At 43.5% G+C, this 21,994-nt stretch overlaps 2 protein-coding genes across 2 annotated transcripts; both read right to left on the bottom strand.

Annotated features, from left to right (window-relative positions):
* Positions 1–12,411: 12,411 nt before the first annotated feature.
* LOC117483783 (tripartite motif-containing protein 16-like) lies at positions 12,412–14,499 on the bottom strand. Its single transcript, XM_034132132.1, has one exon. It carries the CDS (start codon positions 14,477–14,479, stop codon positions 12,827–12,829), a length of 1,653 nt encoding a protein of 550 aa, XP_033988023.1. The 5' UTR covers positions 14,480–14,499; the 3' UTR covers positions 12,412–12,826.
* A 1,888-nt stretch (positions 14,500–16,387) lies between these two features.
* LOC117483781 (tripartite motif-containing protein 16-like) lies at positions 16,388–18,232 on the bottom strand. Its single transcript, XM_034132131.1, has one exon. It carries the CDS (start codon positions 18,138–18,140, stop codon positions 16,482–16,484), a length of 1,659 nt encoding a protein of 552 aa, XP_033988022.1. The 5' UTR covers positions 18,141–18,232; the 3' UTR covers positions 16,388–16,481.
* Positions 18,233–21,994: the final 3,762 nt, after the last annotated feature.

Genomic DNA, 21,994 nt, shown 5'->3' with positions numbered 1-21,994 from the left:
TCATTGTGTCCCTGGGCAAGACACTTCACCCCAAATTGCTCCTGTGGGGATTGTCCACAGTATTGAGTATGTAAGTCGCTTTGGATAAAAGCGTCTAACAAGTGACATGTAATGTAAATAAAATAATTGATTCTGAATCATTGATCAATTATTGTCAAACTATCCAACAGTTTACACAAGTACTGTACAGCTGAAATTAACATTTTAATCATGAACTACTATGAACTTCTTTTCTGATAATTGTTTGGTTAAATGTTCAAGTAAAAATGTTCCAGGTAGTTCCAGATTCTCAGATGTTAGCTTTCCTGCTTTTTTCAGAGTGTTTGCTGTCCAAACAAAGTGATTGTAACCGTCTTGAAGGCTACCAAACTTGATTCCACCCAAATAAAACAGTAACATTAATAATACTAATCTGATGATATAAAATAATGGTATAAGATATTCAAATTCAGGGCCAAATGCCATCGGAAATGCTCAATGCGGTTGTTTTTCCCGAGAAATATGCTCCCCTCTACTTTTCTGCTAAATCACACTTTTATGTTCGGTTGTGTAACATGACTTTAAGTTTGTGGTTTCTTGTTTGTTTTCTGTCTTCCAATTAGTATTTATTTAAGGCAGAAACACATAACAACATGGTACAAAACACATACATACCACGTGAAAGAACATACAGCTCCCTTACAAAACAAACAAAAACACGTACGTTGGTTTTGAAACTAATTTAATGTTACTGTGTTTTTCAAGAGCCTGGGACAAAGGTAGCAACCACACAAGAAGCCCTAACACATTAACATACAACATATTACCATTCATTTCATATAGAACATGATTTACAAAATTAACAATGAAACAAAAGAATATGAATCGTTCCAAAGCTTACCCGTAGCGTACAGCCTGTTGATGTGAAGCCAAAAGCAGATTAAAGGAGTCTCTCGCTTAGTATCCCAATAACTGCCCAACCCAACCTGGAAAACGCAACTTAAAGTATCTTTGTTTCCGCTGATAGGTGCAGAACATTACTCCTCCCACACTAAATTAATCATGTGTTATTTATGTATGTAATGCTTCTTCTTTTTTAATGCAATTTGAACTGCATTTGTGTTTGAAATGTAAACCCTTATCCTATTCCCTGTTAAAGTTGTCCTTTTCTCTATTCATGTGGGTATTTTTATGTCAAGTGTTTGTATAATTCTTACCTTTTAAGGTAGAATCAAGAAGTTTAGAATGTGAAACAACTCTTCAATTCTGAAACATGACATGGGGTCTCTATAAGGGTGGTACACTTTGGGACCTACTACTCATCATAAATTAAAAAAGCCGCACCCTAGTACTGAACCTGTTTGTCAGGAAGACCAAAGGGGAAATCATTTGATTATCTAACATAACACAATATGCATTAAGAATCGGTGTGGATAAAAAAAGTAAATAACAAGAAACCAGATAAGCCATCATTTAAATCTCTCTATTTGTCATATACTGTAGGAATGAAAAAACAAGACACACTTTTTTTTTAAAATGTTATCCCAAATAGTGTTTTTTTTTTATGACCAGAATACATTCTGAATTTAAATCTTCTTGGCTCTAGATATTTACACTGAAACCTTGACTGAAGCAGCAGGGGAATACATGACGGATAAAGGTCTCATGATGCTTTGCTGTGGGTCTTGATACAAGTGATTTTGTTTTAGTCCTTTAAAGTACATAAACATACATCTAGATACTTTTGTTCTAGGCAAGGCAAGGCAAGGCAAGTTTATTTATATAGCACCTTTCAACACAAGGCAATTCAAGGTGCTTTTTTTCCTACTTGCTTTCATTTAGTTTTATGGTTTTAGCAATATTTCTGGTCATGTGGTTTCAAAGGATTCAGTTTAAGATAATGTTTTGTTATAATCTGGCCTACGTTTAAGGTCATTAAGCCACATGGAGAGGGAGATTTACTTGTCAGAAGTTTTTTCTTGACATGTGTTACGTGTTTACGACGAAAGCTTCCAAAACATTGCCAAGTTTGAGGCCGGATATGCACAGCATTTGAAACTGAAGGACGATGCTATTCCTAGTTTGTTTGGACCGTTTGGAGCAGGGGAAGATTCGGGGGCACAACCTGTAAGTTTGCATTGTTATTTGTGTATTTATCAAACAAGACTGTTTAAATGTGTAAACTGTGTCGGACTGCTAAGCCATTGACACAGTGCTAACTGTGCTAACTAAGTTGCGTTTCCATATATCAACTCTAATATCAGCAGATGGCCTTGCATACATGTATCTCATAGCAGGAGAATGTCTGCCTTCACACACGAAATACTCATAGACAGTATACTCCGGGTGATTTGCCGTATGGTCAGTCGCGAAACGTAATTACATTATAGCTGGCGTAGCGTGTATGCTACCGAGCTAACCAACGGAGCTAGACATGGGTTTACTCGGGATTTTTTTTTTTGTTATGCCAGCTAAAATGAATGTAGCAGACTACCCGTATAAGATTGCAATTGTAAACACGTTCTTGCTAGCCTAATATGAATCACTAGCTTTTGTTCATAGTGGTTTTATTACACTAAACAAGCCCAGCTTACTGGACTAACGACGTTGCTAGCGTTTAAATATATCAACTACAATGTCAGCAGATGGCCTTACATGTTTGTCATGGCAGGAGAATGTCTGCAGTCACACACGGAATACTCATACAGTATACTCCGGGTGATTTACCGTACATTGTGACAGTACATGTACATACTGCATGTATAGCTAACGAGGCTAGCTATACATGCTAGCGCAAAACAATGTATTCATGCCAGTTACAATGAATGACCGAAAGTAGCATAAGATTGCAATTATAAACACGTTATTGCTAGCCTAATATGAACCACTAGCTTTTGTTCATAGTAGTTTTATTACACTACATTATAGTTGCCGTTCCTGCGAGCTAGCGTTCATATTGTGTTAGCTACCAAAGTAAACAAAGCTAGGTTAGCATATTAGCTGGCAAGCTTACTGTGTTCATTAGATAGATGGATTAGATAGATCCACACTCCTACCACAACTACTACTAACGAATCTAAAACAACTAAGTTTCTCTAATATTTTGTGATTTGCATTTGATTTCGTCCAGCCAGATCCTGCCGGACAATACATGACGGGACTACCACACTGATGCATCGTCCTAGCCCCGGCTGCGATAGGCAAGATGCCGACAACGGGGAGGAATTGATGATATACCGTGTATATATGTATATTTATGTTGATTTTGTACATTTCTAAAAATAAAGTTTAATGGAAATACTTAGTAGGCCTATCCTTTCTTCCCTGAATGATTTGCTCCTATAACATATCATTCATATATAGCAAACCATGATTTGATTTCTCATCAAACAGTAGTAGTGTATTACAGGTAAAAATAACTTACTCTTTGTTATGACCGGCTCGTAGGCCACAACGGAAAGACAAGGAGACATACACGAGTTTACAAAACCACGGCACATTTATTGTGGTAAATGCAGAGATAGGTGGTCGAGGGGAGAGGATCGCCGAGTTCGTCCTTCTGCAGCCACTTTGGAGAGAGACAGGGGCCGCCGTGTGACTCCGGGCAGCTGGGCTTAATAGCACCTCGGCTCTGGCCAGGTGTCCGTGATCGCGCTGATTAGCCTCTTCAGCTCCACCCCATCGTAAGACCTGCAACACACCTGCACAAAGGCCCTGGGGCCGTCACACTCTTCTATAACAACAGTTGTAGGTACAGTTCGGTTAGTTAGCGTATAAAATATACGGCTGTACCGACGCCATTATAAGACTGATGTTCCGAGAGCGAGCCGAAAAAAGCACTGTTAGACATGGGCGGAGCCTCTCTGGTGGTTGACTAATCAGAACAGAGTGGCCGAGCTGACCAATCGGAGCACACTAGGCTCACAGGGAGGGGGGGGCAAGAGCTCCAACGAGTCGTTTAGTGGAGAGAGTGAATACTACTGAATACACATACTTTACAGAGATGCTGTATGCAAAACCAATGTGAGTTTGGAAAATTGCACAGTATAAATCTATTTTAGTATAGCTCAACAATGTAATTATGATCAGTGGAAATGGCCATGACATGGGCCCTTTAAAGCTCAATAAATAACAAAGAAGACCTTTGACCGGCACTTTTCTAATTTTGTCCGGAAGATTTCAACTTTAACGGACATCTTGACCGACGAAACAAACTGAAACTGAAACTCTGCCACACGGTCCCCTCGTTCCTTGGAAGAGGCGGAGAGGTGGGTGTTTGTCATCTGCTGGTGGACTAACCGGAGAGAATTACAGTGCTTGCCTCGACGGGGAGGGATTGCATTGCAGCGGGAGCAAACGCTTGCTTCAGGGAGGGAGAAAGAAAGCCACGCTGCTTTTGTGGCAGACTACAGCGCCACTTACAGGCCTGGCATATGTACTACAGCGTCTCCAGCGCTTTCGAACGGCAATGGCCGTGGCTGTCTCCTCCTGATTGGTGGAGTTGGTCCAATAGCCGTAGCGCCACCGTCCTGACGTCAGGACAGTGTTCAAATCTGGATCAGTTTTTATCAGATCCGTTGCAGCCCCATTTTTAGAGATTTGGGTATGGAGGAAAATAGAGAGGGTTGTGTTTTCTGACAGGTGAGTTCCCTGGAACACCGGGGACACATATTCATGTATAAAAGACGTACAAAAGTGCATTTTGCATGATAGGTCCCCTTTAAACAGACACCCCCCCTATTTTTTGTTAATAATATAATCTTTCCAACACACTTCGAACTCCTAACATTTAGACAAATAGACACATATACTGTAACGTCAGTAGATGGCGGTCTGGCGCTGCTGTGGATCCATTAGGGAGACTATAGCCGGGAGCTCAGATCATGCGCATGTCAGAAATAAACAAGCTGTGACCTGAGGAGAACGTTAACTTTGGTCCTCTCTCTACCAATCCACAGACACTGTTTATATGTTGGCTACACAGTGTTCCCTAGCCTGTGTAACCCTTGCTGCTGGTCCAGATTACCCCTAGGTCTGGTGCCGGTAACGCAAACTGAGAAACTAACATTAAGGCGTGCCAGATCAGCCACTTCATGAACAGTGTTTCACTGCAACATTATTTGTGTGTGATGCCTGGTATTGTTTTTTCTCTCTCTGATTCAACTTTTATATTTAACTTTTACTGTTGTTATTTTAAAGAACATTCAACACTGGAGTGAGTTGAGTAAGGAGGTCACATTTCGTGCTTCAAAGAGATATTAGTATGTTATAGGGTGGCTTTGCTGCTTCAGAAAATAGAAATAATCAAAAATAACTAATAGGAATGGTGGTAAGCTTTGGGACCAATCAGTAAGCACGTTGGTGACATTAAAAAGCATGATTTCATTACTACTCATTATACATTTACAGTGGCGTTTTTATATGTACAAAAGTGGTGGGGCACAAAAAACTTAGATGTCTATATATAAGCTTCTGCAGTGACGTGCAGTGAAGTTCATGGCTGGTGAGGCACTGGCACTGACTCTTCAGGTTTACAAATATTATATTTTGACCTAAACCAAAATATAATATTATTTTCAAAAGCTTTTTTTGTCTGATGATTAATTTTAAACACACAGTTCAACAAAAGGATACCCAAAAAATGTAATTTTATCAAGGTTCAAGGTTCAAGGTTCAAGGTTCTTTATTGTCAATCTGACATAGCTACAGAGTAATTATGCAGTTGAAAATCTTATGTCACAGGCTTCTCCAACAATGCAACATAATAACATAACATAATAACAATAAGAGCATGAGCAATACAAAAATAATAATAGTTATAAAAATGAAATAAAGTTATGATGTGGAATAGTGCAGTATGAGTCTATATACAAGTTATTGGAATGATATATATATATTAGGTATTAGATACATACTACTGAGTAGCAGTTGAATGTTTGAAGTTGTTTCAACAGTTCAATTTTTTAACAGTCTCACTGCCCGCGGGAAGAAACTGTCTCCGAATCTTCTTGTCCTTGCCAGGATGCTGCGGTAACGTCTGCCAGACGGCAACAGAAAGAACAGTTTGTGGCTGGGGTGATGGGGGTCTTTGATAATCCGTAGTGATTTCTTCCTGAGCCGCTGGGAGTAAAGGTCCTCCATGGATGGCAGCTCTGTCCTGGTGATGTGCTGTGCAGTTTTCACCACCCTCTGTAAAGCCTTACGATCGAGGTCGGTGCAGCTGCCGTACCAGGCCGTCATGCTGCCAGCGAGGATACTCTCTATCGTGCACCTGTAGAAGTTGCAGAGTATCCTGGAATCCATTTTGAACCTCCTCAACCTGCGGAGGAAGAAGAGCCGCTGTCGAGCTTTCTTGGTGATGGTGGTGGTGTGAAGAGACCATGTCAGGTCCTCAGTGATGTGGACCCCAAGGAACCTGAAGCTTTTGACTCTCTCCACCGTAGTCCCATTGATGGCGATGGGGGCGTGTCCCTCTCCCTGCTGCTTCCTGTAGTCCACAATCAGCTCCTTTGTTTTGCTGATGTTGAGATGGAGGTTGTTCTCCTGGCACCAAGATGTCAGGTTTTCGACCTCCTCTCTGTACGCCGTCTCGTCATCGTCTGTGATCTGGCCGATGACGGTCGTGTCATCAGCAAACTTCACGATGGTGTTGGAGCTGTGTGTGGCCACGCAGTCGTGGGTGAACAGGGAGTAGAGGAGAGGGCTGAGCACGCAGCCTTGAGGGGCACCGGTGTTGAGAATCAGGGTGGAGGATGTGATATTTCCCACCCGCACTGCCTGGGGTCTGCCCGTCAGGAAGTTCAGGATCCAGTCACAGAGGGCGCTGTTGAGCCCGAGGTCTCTGAGCTTGATGGCCAGCTTGGAGGGCACAATGGTGTTGAATGCTGAACTGTAGTCAATGAACAGCATTCTCACATATGTGTTCCTGTTCTTCGGGTCCAGGTGTGAGAGGGCAGTGTGGAGGGTGAGGGCTATGGCGTCGTCTGTGGACCTGTTTGCTCTGTAGGCAAACTGCAGGGGGTCCAGAGATTCAGGGAGGGAGGAGGTGATGAATAATTTGACTAACCGCTCAAAGCACTTCATTATGATGGAGGTGAGTGCTACTGGGCGGTAGTCGTTGGGGCAGGTGATGATTGTCTTTTTGGGGACAGGAATGATGGTGGAGTGTTTAAGACATGTGGGGACTACAGACTGCAGCAGGGACCTGTTGAAGATGTCTGTGAACACCTCTGCCAGCTGAACTGCACACACCCTGAGAACACGGCCAGGGATGCCATCAGGTCCAGGAGCCTTGTGTGGGTTAACCCTTTTAAAGGATTTACACACATCTGCCCTATTTAAAACAAAAGGGCAGTGTAGCTCCTGGTCCCTCTGTACCTCCACAGCCCGGCTGCTCTCAAAGCGTGCAAAAAAACTGTTTAGCTCATCTGGGAGAGATGTGCACGCAGACACTCCCGCAGCACCCCCCGCTGCTCCTTTGTAGTCAGTCATTGTCCTTAGTCCCGCCCACATATTCCTAGTGTTACAGCCTTTGAAGTCAGATTCCACCTTGTCTTTGTACTGTCTCTTTGCATTTTGAATTGCTCTCCGGAGATCATACCTAGACTTCCTGTACTCCTCCAAATCTCCCGCTGTGTGCGCGAGAGTGCGCGCTTTCAGTTTGCCGCGCACCTCACCGTTTACCCAGGGCTTTTGATTTGGGAATGTCCGTACAGAAACCTTCGGTACCACGTCATCGATGCATTTCCCAATGTAGCAGATGACAGTGTCCGTGTGTGTGTTGATGTTATTGTCCTCAAACACACTCCAATCCATAGATGCAAAGCAATCCTGCAGTGCTGAATCTGACTCCTCGCTCCATCGTTGTACTGTCCTTGTTATCGGTCTGTCCCTTTTAAGTTTCTGCTTGTACGCAGGCAACAGCAGTAGTGAGATATGGTCTGATTTGCCGAAGGGAGGGCGAGGGAGAGCCTTATATCCATTCCGGAAAGGGGAATAAACATGGTCCAGTATGTTTCCCCCGCGCGTCGGGAAGTTGATGTGTTGGTAATATTTTGGCAAAACCTTCTTCATGTTGGCGGTGTTGAAATCTCCGGCCACAACGAACGCCGCATCTGGCCGTGAAGTCTCGGTTTTATCAATAAACCCAAACAGCTGATCGAGTGCCGTGTTGTTGTCGGCGAGTGGCTGCGGCGGGATATACACTGCTGTTATCACAACAGATGTGAATTCCCTCGGCAGATGGAAGGCCCGACATGAGATCATGAGGTGCTCTAGCTGTGCGGAACAGTCCGATGAAATAATCTTCACATCTGAGCACCAGTTGTTGTTAGTCATTACACACACACCGCCTCCCTTACTTTTCCCCGAGTTAGCAGTCCGGTCCTGACGAAAAATAGAGAATCCGTCAGGGACAATAGCGGAGTCCGGGATAGCGGGGTTGAGCCAAGTCTCAGTGAGAATTAACACGTTACAGTTCTTAATGTCCCGTTGAAAAGCAATCCGGCTTCTGAGTTCATCTAGCTTATTTTCAATGGATTGAACATTAGCCAGAAGAATACTCGGAAGAGGGGGCCGATTTTCTCGTTTTCTCAGTCTGACCAGCAACCCGGCCCGGCATCCCCGCTTTGTCTTCTTCTTGCGTCTCTCATTTAAATATTGAATTTTTCTCTCTTAGTAAGATCCCATTTTCAATAAAATTGCAGTCTTACCTTGACTTGAAGATGAAGTCCATTTGCCTATCCTTCTGGACAAAAATGTATATTACTTTTTTGTAAAAGTCCTCCTTATCTTCTTGTAGTTTCAAAAGTCTATCATAAATCTAATCGATAGATTTATGATTCAAAAATTATAAAAGTAGGGTAGACATGTGGATATTATCCGGCTGAACAAAACGTGCATTTATCTAACAGGTACGTTTCCCACAGATCTTATTTGAAGCTATTTTCTAAAATCCTATGGAGAAATCTCATTGCTTTTTTATCGAGGGAAGCCATGCGCAGCTTACTTTCGGGTTTTAGGACGCGTCACTGCACCTCTCTCGTCTCCTCTTCACACACCACACTTTTCGCGGCACACGTACTTACAGCCAATCAGCTCTGAATTATGTGAGATGACGTATGGTGGGGATGGCAGCTCAGTGCCCCTATGGTCATTATTTTTGCCACACACATTAAATAGGAAAATACTCTGAGCATGCGCAGTGTAGTTTTTACAGTCACCATTCACTTAGACAGTGAGAGGGAGGGGCATGATCAGGTTTTGTCCCACATGGCTCTAAACAGCTCAATAGGCACACACTGTAGACACTAATTAGAAGAACACAGACTAAAACAGCAATGTGCAGACGAATCAGATGATTAAACATGATCTTAAAATATTTTTTTTTATTTTTTTTTTGCATTTTTTGTAATCATTGTTTGTAATACTTTCTGCTGACACTAGGTGGGGCTGTGCCCCACTAGTGATGTGTCGCGAACGAACGAGCCGGCTCCAAGAGCCGGCTCTTTTAAGTGAACGACGGGAGCCGGCTCGCGCCCGCGAACGAGCCGTTTTTTTGTTTTTGTTATTTTTTGTTAACCTGTTACGCACCATCCGCCCGGTACCGGGCGGATAAACGCGTCATTTGCAGGAAACAACGTCTAAGGAATCTTAATATTGAATAAAACTATGAATGTTTTATATCCATGTAACGGGAAGAAACTCAGCTAACTGATCTTTTTAATTTTATTTTTCAAAAAAACCCCACAATGCTAACACTCAGCCTCTGAATTAACCACGAGTGAAAAAATGTAACCTAAAACGGCACTTAAACTCACTCATAACTCCCTTATTACTTATCCTAGATGCACAACCAACCACTCGTTTTTGGTGTCCTGGAGACACTGAATCTAGTGGTGCCCACCTCAACACTCAGTGATAAACATTTGCGACGCTATAAACGAAAGCGTACATCATAACATGTGGAGCTAAGTAGCTAGAAACGCTAACATGGCTTACCTTGGTCAAAACTGGTCTTCAATGGCATTCAAACGATAAAAAAACGATGCTGCAGTTAATCCATAGGTTCATCCTATGTATCTGTGCCCTCTTTGAAATTATTTCTGATAATCCATAAGCAATAAAACTGCTTTTTAGTTTCTAAACTCCAGAAGGAGAGAATCACCCAATCTAGTTTCATTTCCAGACGCGCAGCCCCCACCTTTTCTCTTCACAATGAGTGTGTGTGTGGGCCTCCCCCTTCGATTCTATTGGCTCTAACGGTCAGAAAGAGGTGTTAACCATCAAAATCGAGCAAGGGGGGCCAGAGATATGGAAAAAAAAAACATTTTCACCCAAATCACCTCAGAGGTGGGGTGGTTTTGGCTAAACCTCTCTAAAAAGGTAAAATGTCACTTGTTTTGCATCAATCTTGATACAGGGTACTTATTATATGTTGTACTTTGGATTCCTAAAGCTTTTAGTCTACTAACCCATCATCCAAGGGTAGTTTTCACTATCTGTAAAAAATAATTTTTGGACGGACACTATAATTTACAGTTTTTGTAAAATCTGAATTTTCTTTAAAATAAAAAACATTTATATTGATTCTGACACTTCTACATCCAACTCACAGATGTAACCTTGCTTTGATAAAAGAAATTATTCATATAACCCTTTTAGAAGTTAGGTTGTAGTAATTTGTTTTGGGCATGTCATTTTCGAGCCTGAAACATGAAAAACAGGCTTGGTGCTTAACAGGTTAAGTGAGGGGGAGAAGGAGACAGGGGGTGGCACCAACCTAATAACCTAGTGTGTCTAACAAAGTTTTACCCACAAAATGTTGAGGGTACCCCAAACGTACCTATATCCTCAACCTCCCACCACACACACATTTAACAATAATCATAAACTGTGACAAGATTCACAGAAGAATCACCAAATCTAACAAAATCAGAGATGCTTTGGAGTCAGTAGCAGGTCAGAGAGATAAAAGGCAACCTTGGATTGCGTATTACTGCTAAGAGGGGATCCAATCAGCAGTCAGTCTGAGGTAACAAGCAAGTACTGATCAGCTGTTGATCACCTGGAGTGAAGAAAGGGGAAGAAGAGAAAAGAGAGCCGGAGGGAAAAACAAAACCCAGCCTGCCTGTTTCATAACCGACAGTGACCCCTGAACCTCGACGACAACAAATCTCCACTTTCCCCAAGACTGGCTGTCAGTCTCATGCTTTCCCCATCAGTTAAAAACACACACACAAACACACACATCCCCTCAGAGCTCTCCCAGACACATTCAAGTGACGGGTAGAGGATACATCAGAAAGAATAAATTATGAAAAAGATGACTTCTGAAGGAACTGAGTGTCCCCAGCCATGCAAAAACACATTATGTATAATCAGCTATTATGACAAAAGAACAATAAGTCTTAATGTCCTCGCAAGTTTAAAATACTCAGGAAATGGTTGTGTTATCTTGCTTAATGAACCCTAAACTCTACTACAACACTGGTTATCATTTCTGAGTCAAACTGGAGAATCTCGGTATGGCTATGGGCGTTTTCACATGAAGGGCAGAGTGAGGAATACAAATAAATTAGACACACAATACAGGCTGAATGCAACATAGTTGAAACTGCCAAATTAGGAAGAGCAAATGGCGATCCTCAGACTGTTTGTTAACATATTAACAGCAATGAGCCAATGCAAATGAAGGGAAATCTACACCAACCTGACGAAACATGTGTTTACTAAAAGATTTCACATGTTTTTCAGAAAATAAAATTATTATTATTTTCTTAATCCTATGAATGAATTAAAAAAATGCAAATATCTTGTTTCAGAAAAATATATTTTTTTAAGTAAAAAAAGAAAAGACTGAGATTTTCACTTTTTTCCTCTTGGCTCTTTTATTAACAAGAAAAACCCCAACACTTTAATTGTTTACAGACATGTAAATGTGGCACTCATCTCACATCTTGAAAATTAAAATAGAAACACCCTTTATTACAAACTCAACCTGTTAGCTTTTCTTTTTATGTGTGTTATTTCCTTCTTCAAAAAGTCATTTATGCACACACATTGAGACTTAGTAAAGAATTTAAGACATTTACAATAAAATATCTACAATGAAAGAAGCTCTGGTGCTTTCTCTCTCTCATGCTTTACAAGAGAAACAACAACATACAAATAAATCAATATCGATATTCAACAAATATTTAGAGCAAAGTTTACATTTCCATGCAGAGAAATATGTGAACACAGTCCGAGACCTCTGAAGTGAACTAAACAACCGGACTCTGGTCCGCTTAAAAGTGGTCTCGGACCGCTTGCTAGTTAACTCTGGAGCGGTTCATCGCTGGTGTGAACGCAGTCCGCACCAAAACATAGGAAGCGTAGTATTTACGAGTCACAAGAACGCGGATGTTTTCAAAATCTTTAGCGAAAGAATGAAGCAGAATGAAGTGTTGAACAGTGTCGTGTAAAGTAAAAATGCTCCGTCAACTATACATAAAAGTCAGAGCCACCTGCCGTCGGTGAAACGCCCCTCCTAACTGCAGAACTTCTCTCATATGGGTTATGTTTTTTATTGCATGTTGTCTGATTGTATAATCATATGTTTGTTGAACAGCATTTCCGTGCATATGACTTGTGTTTAAAGTTTATAGTCCGTTTGAATTTTGCCTGTGTGAACGCAACCCGAACCTTCTGAAAAATGAAGGTTCCCCCCCGCGAGCACCGAATATCAGAATATTCGCTGCTGATTACTACCGAATATCCGGAGCCCGAAAAATTGTATTCAAGACAACCTATGATGGACACACAATGAGTTTAAGTAGAACACTTCCTCAAATGACTTCAGGATATTTCAGTTTACACAACTCAGCTGTGTTTCCATAACCATAAAACGAACTCCAGCATGTAGCGGCTGATTGAATGTGGTCTGGACTCTGTGGAGGAGAGTCATGGTTTCAGAGATGCTGTAGAAGGACAGAATACCTGCTCTGTGATCCAGGTACACTCCTACTCTGGAGGACTGAGGACCTGAGACGGGAGTGATGGTACTGTTATATAGAAATGTATAACTGCTTTGGTTACACTCTAACGCCCACGATTTGTCATTGAATCCAAATCTACATTCTTTCCCCCCCCCTGCTCTGCTGATGTTCTTGTATGAGACTGCTACACAAACTCTTCTCCCTCTCCACTTCACCTCCCAGTAACAACGACCAGTCAGACTCTCTCTACTCAGGACCTGAGGCCATACAGTGAATCTGTCTGGGTGACTAGAATAAGACTGTTGTTGTTCCATGTATTTTCCTTTTCTGCTCCCCTCAGATAATACCAGCTGTGTGTGTGCTGTGTTTGGATCCAGTGTGATTCCCTGTGAATATTGTAAGAACTCAGCTCTGGTGGTGGGCTCTGCTGATGACAGTAAAACATCCACTTCAGTCGGTGAGACGTTTGTCCATTCCTCTCTCAGGACGTCCTGTAGTTTGTCTCTGACTGCTGACAGGGCCGCCGTCAAGTCCTCAAAGTAGCTCAGATGACGGATTTTGTTGCTGGATGAGTGCGTAGGTTCACTGAGGGCTGACAGTGAGGGGTAGCTGTGCAGAAACTGGTTGTGATCCTCTGTGTGAGACAGCAGCTTCAGTTCAGCGTCTCTCCTCTTCAGCTCAGAGATCTCCTGCTCCAGCTTCTCCTGAAGCTCTTTGACTCGACTCACTTCACTCTTCTGCTGGGATCTGACCTGCTGCTTCACATCAGAGCTTCTTTTCTCCATGAGACGGATCAGCTCAGTGAATATCTTCTCACTGTCCTCCACTGCTTTATCAGCAGAGCCATTGACGGCCTCCACCTCCTGCTGAAGCAGCTTCACCTCCTTCTCTCTGTCCTGGATTCGCTGCTGGATGTTTTGTCGACTCCCCTCCAGCTCTCTCTGCCTCTCAGTCCTTTCTGCTGCAGCTGACACTGTGTCGTGGCCTTTATGTTCATCCACAGGGCAGATATAACCGATAAACTGCTGATCAGTGCAGCAGAACATCTTCATCACCTCGTCGTGATGAGAGCAGATGTTCTCCTGGAGCTTCTTGGAGGGCTCCACCAGCTTGTGTTTTTTAAATGTAGCTGCGTCATAATGAGGCTGGAGGTGTTTTTCACAATAAGAGGCCAAACACTGCAGACAGGACTTACAGGCTCTCAGTTTTCTCCCAGTGCAGACATCACAGGCCACATCTTCAGCTCCAGCATAGCAGTGATCAGCAGGAGCAGCTTGGAGTCCAGTCTTCTTCAGCTCCTCCACTAAATCTGCTAACATGGTGCTTTTCAGCAGGACAGGCCTCGGTTTGAAGATCTTTCTACACTGAGGGCAGCTGTGGATTAGCTCTCCATCCCAGTGGTGTTTGATACAGTCCATGCAGTAGCTGTGTCCACAGGGAATAGTCACCGGATCCTTCAGTAGATCCAGACAGATCGAACAAGAGAAGGTTTCCCTGTCCAGCTGAACTCCTCCATGTGCCATCTCACCTCTCAGTGATAGTTACAGACTGCAGACAGAAGGTAAAATATCCACTTTCTCTGAACAGAAACAATCTCTGACGGACAACAAATCTCCTCTCCTTCTGCTTTTGCTCACTCAATGCAGAGAATGAGGAAACAGCTTTCTAATTTAACATGTTGCTTGTTACTTGTTGCCAACCTTTGAAGGGGAGGGAACAATCAAATACCTTGATAGGGTGTAGCTCAGTGTGTTTGGGAGCAGGAAGCAAGGCGAACGGGTTTAACTGCATTCATCAAATCTTTGTGTGAGAGGCAGGGTGTGTTATCTGTCATTAACAAGCTGCAATAAGAATATTTAGACATAAAGCTATACATATCATCAATTTTCTTCAGATCTCCAAGTAAAATTAATGTTCTTTCCTAAAAAGAATAAAATCAATGTGTGCTGTTTATTTTATTACCATGTGCTTGCCTCTTTATTTAAAACTTGTTGACATTTGGGGGGAAATTCCTTAATGCAACTATAGACTCTAGACTCTGGAAAGAGTAGTCGCCGGCCAACTCCATCTGCACATGTCCAACTATGAGCTCTATGAGCCCCTCCAATCCAGCTTCAGACTTCATCACAGCACGGAGACCGCCCTCATCAAGATCATCAACGATCTCGTCATTGCTGCTGACTCTGGCCGCCTCAGCATCCTCATTCTCCTGGACCTCTCTGCAGCGTTTGACACCATCTCCCACACCATCCTCCTCATCCGCCTATCTGACCTCCTAGGTGTCACTGGCACCGCCCTCTCCTGGTTCACATCCTACCTCCACAACAGGGAACAGTTTGTTACCATCAATGGCTCGAATCCCCCCCCAGCCCCAATCAATCATGGTGTCCCCCAAGGCTCTGTGCTTGGCCCCCTCCTGTTCACCATTTACATGCTCCCCCTCGGCCAGATCATCCGCCATCACGGACTCAACTTCCACTGCTCTGCTGATGATACCCAAATCTATCTCAGCAATACTCCATCCTCCCAGCTCACCCCTCAGTCCCTTGTCAACTGCCTGCACGAAATAAAAACCTGGATGTCATCAAATGTCCTCAAGCTTAACAGCAAGAAAACAGAGCTCATGGTTGTGGCACCCAAGGCGCTGCTCCGGAAGGTTGGTGACTTCATCCTCGAGGTTGACGGCTGCTACATCTCCCCATCTCCTGAAGTCTGCAACCTGGGTGTCATCTTTGACTCCACCCTTTCCTTCCATTTCCACGTCAAGTCCGTCACCAAATCAGCTTTTTCCAGCCAAAGAACATTGCCAGACTCCGACCGTCACTCTCGGAGTCTGTTGCTGAAACCCTAGTACATGCATTTGTCACCTCCCGCTTGGACTATTGCAATGGTGTCCTGTTTGGGGTACCCAACAAAACCCTGGACAGGCTCCAGTTTGTACAAAACTGTGCTGCCAGGGCACTCACGCACACAAAGCCATGGCAGTACATCACTCCCACCCTAATCCACCTTCACTGGCTGCTGGTCAAGTCCCGCAATTCTTACAAAATCCTCCTCCTCACCTACAAGTCCCTCCATGCCCATGCCCCCCGCTACTTATCGGACCTCCTCTGCCTTCATGCCCCACCCAGGAACCTGTGGAACCTCCTTCTCTCTGTCCTGGATCCTCTGCTGGATGTTTTTTTGACTCTGCCTCTCCGTCCTTTCTGCTGCAGCTGACACTGTGTCGTGGCCTTTATGTTCATCCACAGGGCAGATATAACCGATAAACTGCTGATCAGTGCAGCAGAACATCTTACTGATTAGTGACAGCCTCCATGGCTAAACAGACACAGGAAAGGAGCGCCGCATAAAGAAACTCCAACATCTACAGAACAACTCATGAGAAGATGTTAAATCACAACCCATAATGTTTGATTGACAGCTGATCTCTGTGCAGTGAAGACATGAACAATCAGCTCTCAGCAACAATGATGGACACACAATGAGTTTAAGAAGTAGAAGAGTTCCTCAAATGACTTCAGGCTATTTCAGTTTACACAACTCAGCTTTGGTTCCATAACCATAAAGCAAAACTCCAGCATGTAGCGGCTGAGTGAATGTGGTCTGGACTCTGTGGAGGAGAGTCATGGTTTCAGAGATGCTGTAGAAGGACAGAATACCTGCTTTGTGATCCAGGTACACTCCTACTCTGGAGGACTGAGGACCTGAGACGGGAGTTTTGATACTGTTGTAACGAAATGAATAACTGTTTTGCTCAAAAATTAACGCCCAGGATTTGTCATTGTATCCAAATAAACTTTCAGTCCCCCTCCCTGTTCTGCTGATATTCTTGTATGCGACTGCTACATAAACTGCTCTCCCTCTCCACTCCACCTCCCAGTAACAACGTCCAGTCAGACTCTCTCTACTCAGGACCTGAGGCCATACAGTAAATCTGTCTGGGTGACGAGAGTAAGACTGTTGTTGTCCCATGTTTGTTGCTTTTCTGCTCCCCTCAGATAATACCAGCCATGTGTTTGCTGTGTTTGGATCCAGTGTGATTCCCTGTGAATATTTGAAGAACCCAGCTCTGGTGGTGGGCTCTGCTGCTGACAGTAAAACATCCACTTCAGTCAATGAGACGTTTGTCCATTCCTCTCTCAGGACGTCCTGTAGTTTGTCTCTGACTGCTGACAGGGCCGCCGTCATGTCCTCAAAGTAGCTCAGAGGACGGATGTTGATGCTTGATGAGTGTGTAGGTTCACTGAGGGCTGACAGTGAGGGGTAGCTGTGCAGAAACTGGTTGTGATCCTCTGTGTGAGAGAGCAGCTTCAGCTCAGCGTCTCTCCTCTTCAGCTCAGCCATCTCCTGCTCCAGCTTCTCCTGAAGCTCTTTGACTCGACTCACTTCACTCTTCTGCTGGGATCTGAGCTGCTGCTTCACATCAGAGCTTCTTTTCTCCATGAGACGGATCAGCTCAGTGAAGATCTTCTCATTGTCCTCCACTGCTTTATCAGCAGAGCCATTGACGGCCTCCACCTCCTGCTGAAGCAGCTTCACCTCCTTCTCTCCGTCCTGGATTCTCTGCTGGATGTTTTGTCGACTCCCCTCCAGCTCTCTCTGCCTCTCAGTCCTCTCTGCTGCAGCTGACACTGTGTTGTGACATTTATGCTCCTCCACAGAGCAGAGATAACAGATACACTGCTGATCAGTGCGGCAGAACATCTTCTTCACCTCGTCGTGACGAGAGCAGATGTTCTCCTGGAGCTTCTTGGAGGGCTCCACCAGCTTGTGTTTTCCAAAGGCAGGAGATTCATAATGAGGCTGGAGGTGTTTGTCACAATAAGAGGCCAGACACTGCATACAGGACTTACAGGCTCTCAGTTTTCTCCCAGTGCAGACATCACAGGCCACATCTTCAGCTCCAGCATAGCAGTGATCAGCAGGAGCAGCTTGGAGTCCAGTCTTCTTCAGCTCCTCCACTAAATCTGCTAACATGGTGCTTTTCAGCAGGACAGGCCTCGGTGTGAAGCTCTTTCTACACTGAGGGCAGCTGTGGATTAACTCTTCATCCCAGTGGTGTTTGATACAGTCCATGCAGTAGCTGTGTCCACAGGGAATAGTGACCGGATCCTTCAGTAGATCCAGACAGATCGAACAAGAGAAGGTTTCCCTGTCCAGCTGAACTCCTCCTTGAGCCATCTCACCTCTCAGTGATAGTTAAGGACTGCAGACAGAAGGTAAAATATCCACTTTCTCTGAACAGAAACAATCTCTGACAGACAACAAATCTCCTCTCCTCCTGCTTTTGCTCACTCAATGCAGAGAATGAGGAAACAGCTTTCTCATTTAACATGTTGCTTGTTACTTGTTACCAACCTGTGAAGGGGAGGGAACATTCAAATACCTTGATTGGGTGTAGCTCAGTGTGTTTGGGAGCAGGAAGCAAGGGGAACGGGTTTAACTGCATTCAACAAAGAGAAGCATGCGTGAGAGGTAGGGTGTGTTATCTGTCATTAACAAGCTGCAGTAAGAGTATTTAGACATAAAGCTATGACATATCATCCATTATCTTCAGATCTCCAAGTAAAGTTAAGGTCCTTTCGTACGAAGAATAAAAACGATGTGTGCCTTTTATTTTATTACCATGTGCTTGCCTCTTTATTTAAAACTTGTTGACATTTGGGGGGAAATTCCTTATTGCAACTATAGACTCTAGACTCTGGAAAGAGTAGTCGCTGGCCAACTCCATCTGGACATGTCCAACTATGAGCTCTATGAGCCCCTCCAATCCGGCTTCAGACTTGATCACAGCACGGAGACCGCCCTCATCAAGATCATCAACGATCTCCTCATTGCTGCTGACTCTGGCCGCCTCAGCATCCTCATCCTCCTGGACCTCTCTGCAGCGTTTGACACCATCTCCCACACCATCCTCCTCATCCGCCTATCTGACCTCCTAGGTGTCACTGGCACCGCCCTCTCCTGGTTCGCATCCTACCTCCACAACAGGGAACAGTTTGTTACCATCAATGGTTCAAATTCCCCCACGGCCCCAGTCAATCATGGTGTCCCCCAAGGCTCTGTGCTTGGCCCCCTCCTGTTCACCATTTACATGCTTCCCCTCGGCCAGATCATCCGCCATCACGGACTCAACTTCCACTGCTATGCTGATGATACCCAAATCTATCTCAGCACTACTCCATCCTCCCAGCTCCCCCCTCAGTCCCTTGTCAACTGCCTGCACAAAATAAAAACCTGGATGTCATCAAATGTCCTCAAGCTTAACAGCAAGAAAACAGAGCTCATGGTTGTGGCACCCAAGGCGCTGCTCCGGAAGGTTGGTGACTTCATCCTCGAGGTTGACTGCTGCTCCATCTCCCCATCTCCTGAAGTCCGCAACCTGGGTGTCATCTTTGACTCCACCCTTTCCTTCCATTCCCACGTCAAGTCTGTCACCAAATCTGCTTTTTTCCAGCCAAAGAACATTGCCAGACTCCGAGCGTCACTCTCGGAGTCTGTTGCTGAACCCCTAGTACATGCATCTGTCACCTCCCGCTTGGACTATTGGTGTCCTGTTCGGGGTGCCCAACAAAACCCTGGACAGGCTCCAGTTTGTCCAAAACGGTGCTGCCAGGGTACTCAAGCACGCAAAGCCGTGGCAGCACATCACTCCCACCCTCATCCACCTCCACTGGCTGCCGGTCAAGTCCCGCATTTCCTACAAAAACGTCCTCGTCACATACAAGTCCCTCCATGCCCATGCCCCCCACTTCTTATCGGTCCTCCTCCGCCCTCATGCCCCACCCAGGAATCTGCGGAACCTCCTTCTCTCTGTCCTGGATCCTCTGCTGGATGTTTTGTCGACTCCCCTCCAGCTCTCTCTGCCTCTCAGTCCTTTCTGCTGCAGCTGACACTGTGTCGTGGCTCTTATGGTCATCCATAGTGCAGAATAAACAGATACACTGCTGATCAGTGCGGCAGAACATCTTCATCACCTCTTCGTGACGAGAGCAGATGTTCTCTTGGAGCTTCTTGGAGGGCTCCACCAGCTTGTGTTTTTTAAACGTAGCTGCGTCATGATGAGGCTGGAGGTGTTTCTCACAATAAGAGGCCAAACCCACCAGACAGGACACATCTTCAGCTCCAGCATAGCAGTGATCAGCAGGAGCTTCTTCAAGTCCAGTCTTCTTCTGTTTTTCCACTGAATCTGCTAACGTGATTATTTTTATTTTTCAGCTTTGATTTCAATATCATCCCGGTTTTACGGTCTAAAAAGTGTTGAAGCAGTTTTTACCACTCTCTGAAGAACAAGAAGACATTTATTTTACCTTTTATTACTTTAAACTCAATGATTAAGTTTCAGATGTATAAACTACGGTGGCCGGCGGGTGCAATCGCGCTACAACGGCCCAAACACTTACATTAGGAGTAACGTGCTGCAGCTTCAAAAACGATTAAACATTAACAGCAATGAGCTAAAACACATGCAAATGAAGAGACATCTACACCAACCTGACGAAACATGTGCAACGTTTACTAAAAGATTTTCACATGTTTTTCTGAAAATAAAATAAAATCGGAATTTATTATTATTTTCTTAATCCTAAAAATAAATAAAAAATGCAAATATCTTGTTTCAGAAAAACAATTTAGAGATATTATTAAAATTAAAAAAAACAAAAGACTGAGATATGAGAACCCCAATATTTTATTTTTTACAAACATGTAAATGTGGCACTCATCTCACATCTTGAAAATAGAAGCACAATTTATTACAAACTCAACCTGTTAGCTTTTCTTTTAATGTGTGTTATTTCCTTCTTCAAAATGTCATTTATGCATTTGTTACTGGCCTCAGGCCTAGGGGTACCTGGGCCAGCAGCAGACTCTACCTCTGTATATGACAAACACACGAGGCAGAAACGTTAGCTGTTTGTAGCTCAACTGCAGGATTTAATCTGCTTATTTGGAAACAATCCACAACAAAAGCATTTATCTATGCCCATTTCTATGAGGCAACAACGTTTACATAATAATGAGGCAACAGCATTTACATAATAATGATGACATCATGGTCAAAATACAACAGAAATGTACAATAAAATCTTCACACTCAGAACTCACTGTTATCCTCACACTCAAATTCCAATACAATACACACACATTTCAAAGAAACATAGCCTATATAACCTATATGCATAAACACAATATACCTCTCACAGTCATTAACATCATACACCAAGCAACACGTGTCTACATAGTACTGTTTCACCTTCACCTTAGCTCCGCTAGCCGCTAACCGCTAGCGTCACATTGCACATAAGTATACAGAAATGCAAAAAAACAACGATTACAAAATATCACACTCAATCACAACACACTCACAACACTTATACCCCTTATACTGGGAAACTAAGGTGTCATTTGAAGGACTTAAAACCCACCTGTATATGCAACCCTGTCTCCTAAAAATTACGTTCCCACAGAACTAAACTGCATTCTCAATTACGTTTAGCTGGAAACTTATTTTCTCCCACATTACGTTTGTTATGAACGTATCTCAAATACGTTTATTTTCTACACATCTTCTAGAAACATATTTTCTCCCACGTTACGTTTGTTATGAACTTATCTCAAATACGTTTATTTTCTACATATCTTCTAGAAACATATTTTCTCCCACATTACGTTTGTTATGAACGTATCTCAAATACGTTTATTTTCTACATATCTTCTAGAAACATATTTTCTCCCACGTTACGTTTGTTATGAACGTAGCCTATCTCAAATACGGTTATTTTCTACATATCTTTGCCATTTATTGTCTTGCTTATAATAATGATAATAGTCATTTATAAATATCATTTTAGAGCACACATTTGAAATCGACGATCGGGATCGATATATGGTTAAATTAAAATCAGTAGGCGAGGGTGTAATTTCAACACAGTCTCAAAGGCAATGTGAGCGTCCATTCCCATTGAATAACGGAGGATTTTACACCCGGAAATAAGTATTCTCTTTACTGTCGATTGATTTTACAGTGATATCTG

The sequence above is a fragment of the Trematomus bernacchii genome, unplaced genomic scaffold, assembly GCF_902827165.1.
Source record: "Trematomus bernacchii unplaced genomic scaffold, fTreBer1.1, whole genome shotgun sequence".
In the NCBI taxonomy this organism is placed as follows: Eukaryota; Metazoa; Chordata; class Actinopteri; order Perciformes; family Nototheniidae; genus Trematomus; species Trematomus bernacchii.
Note: the sequence above shows the minus strand (reverse complement) of the source record. Positions and strands in the feature narration are given on the sequence as shown.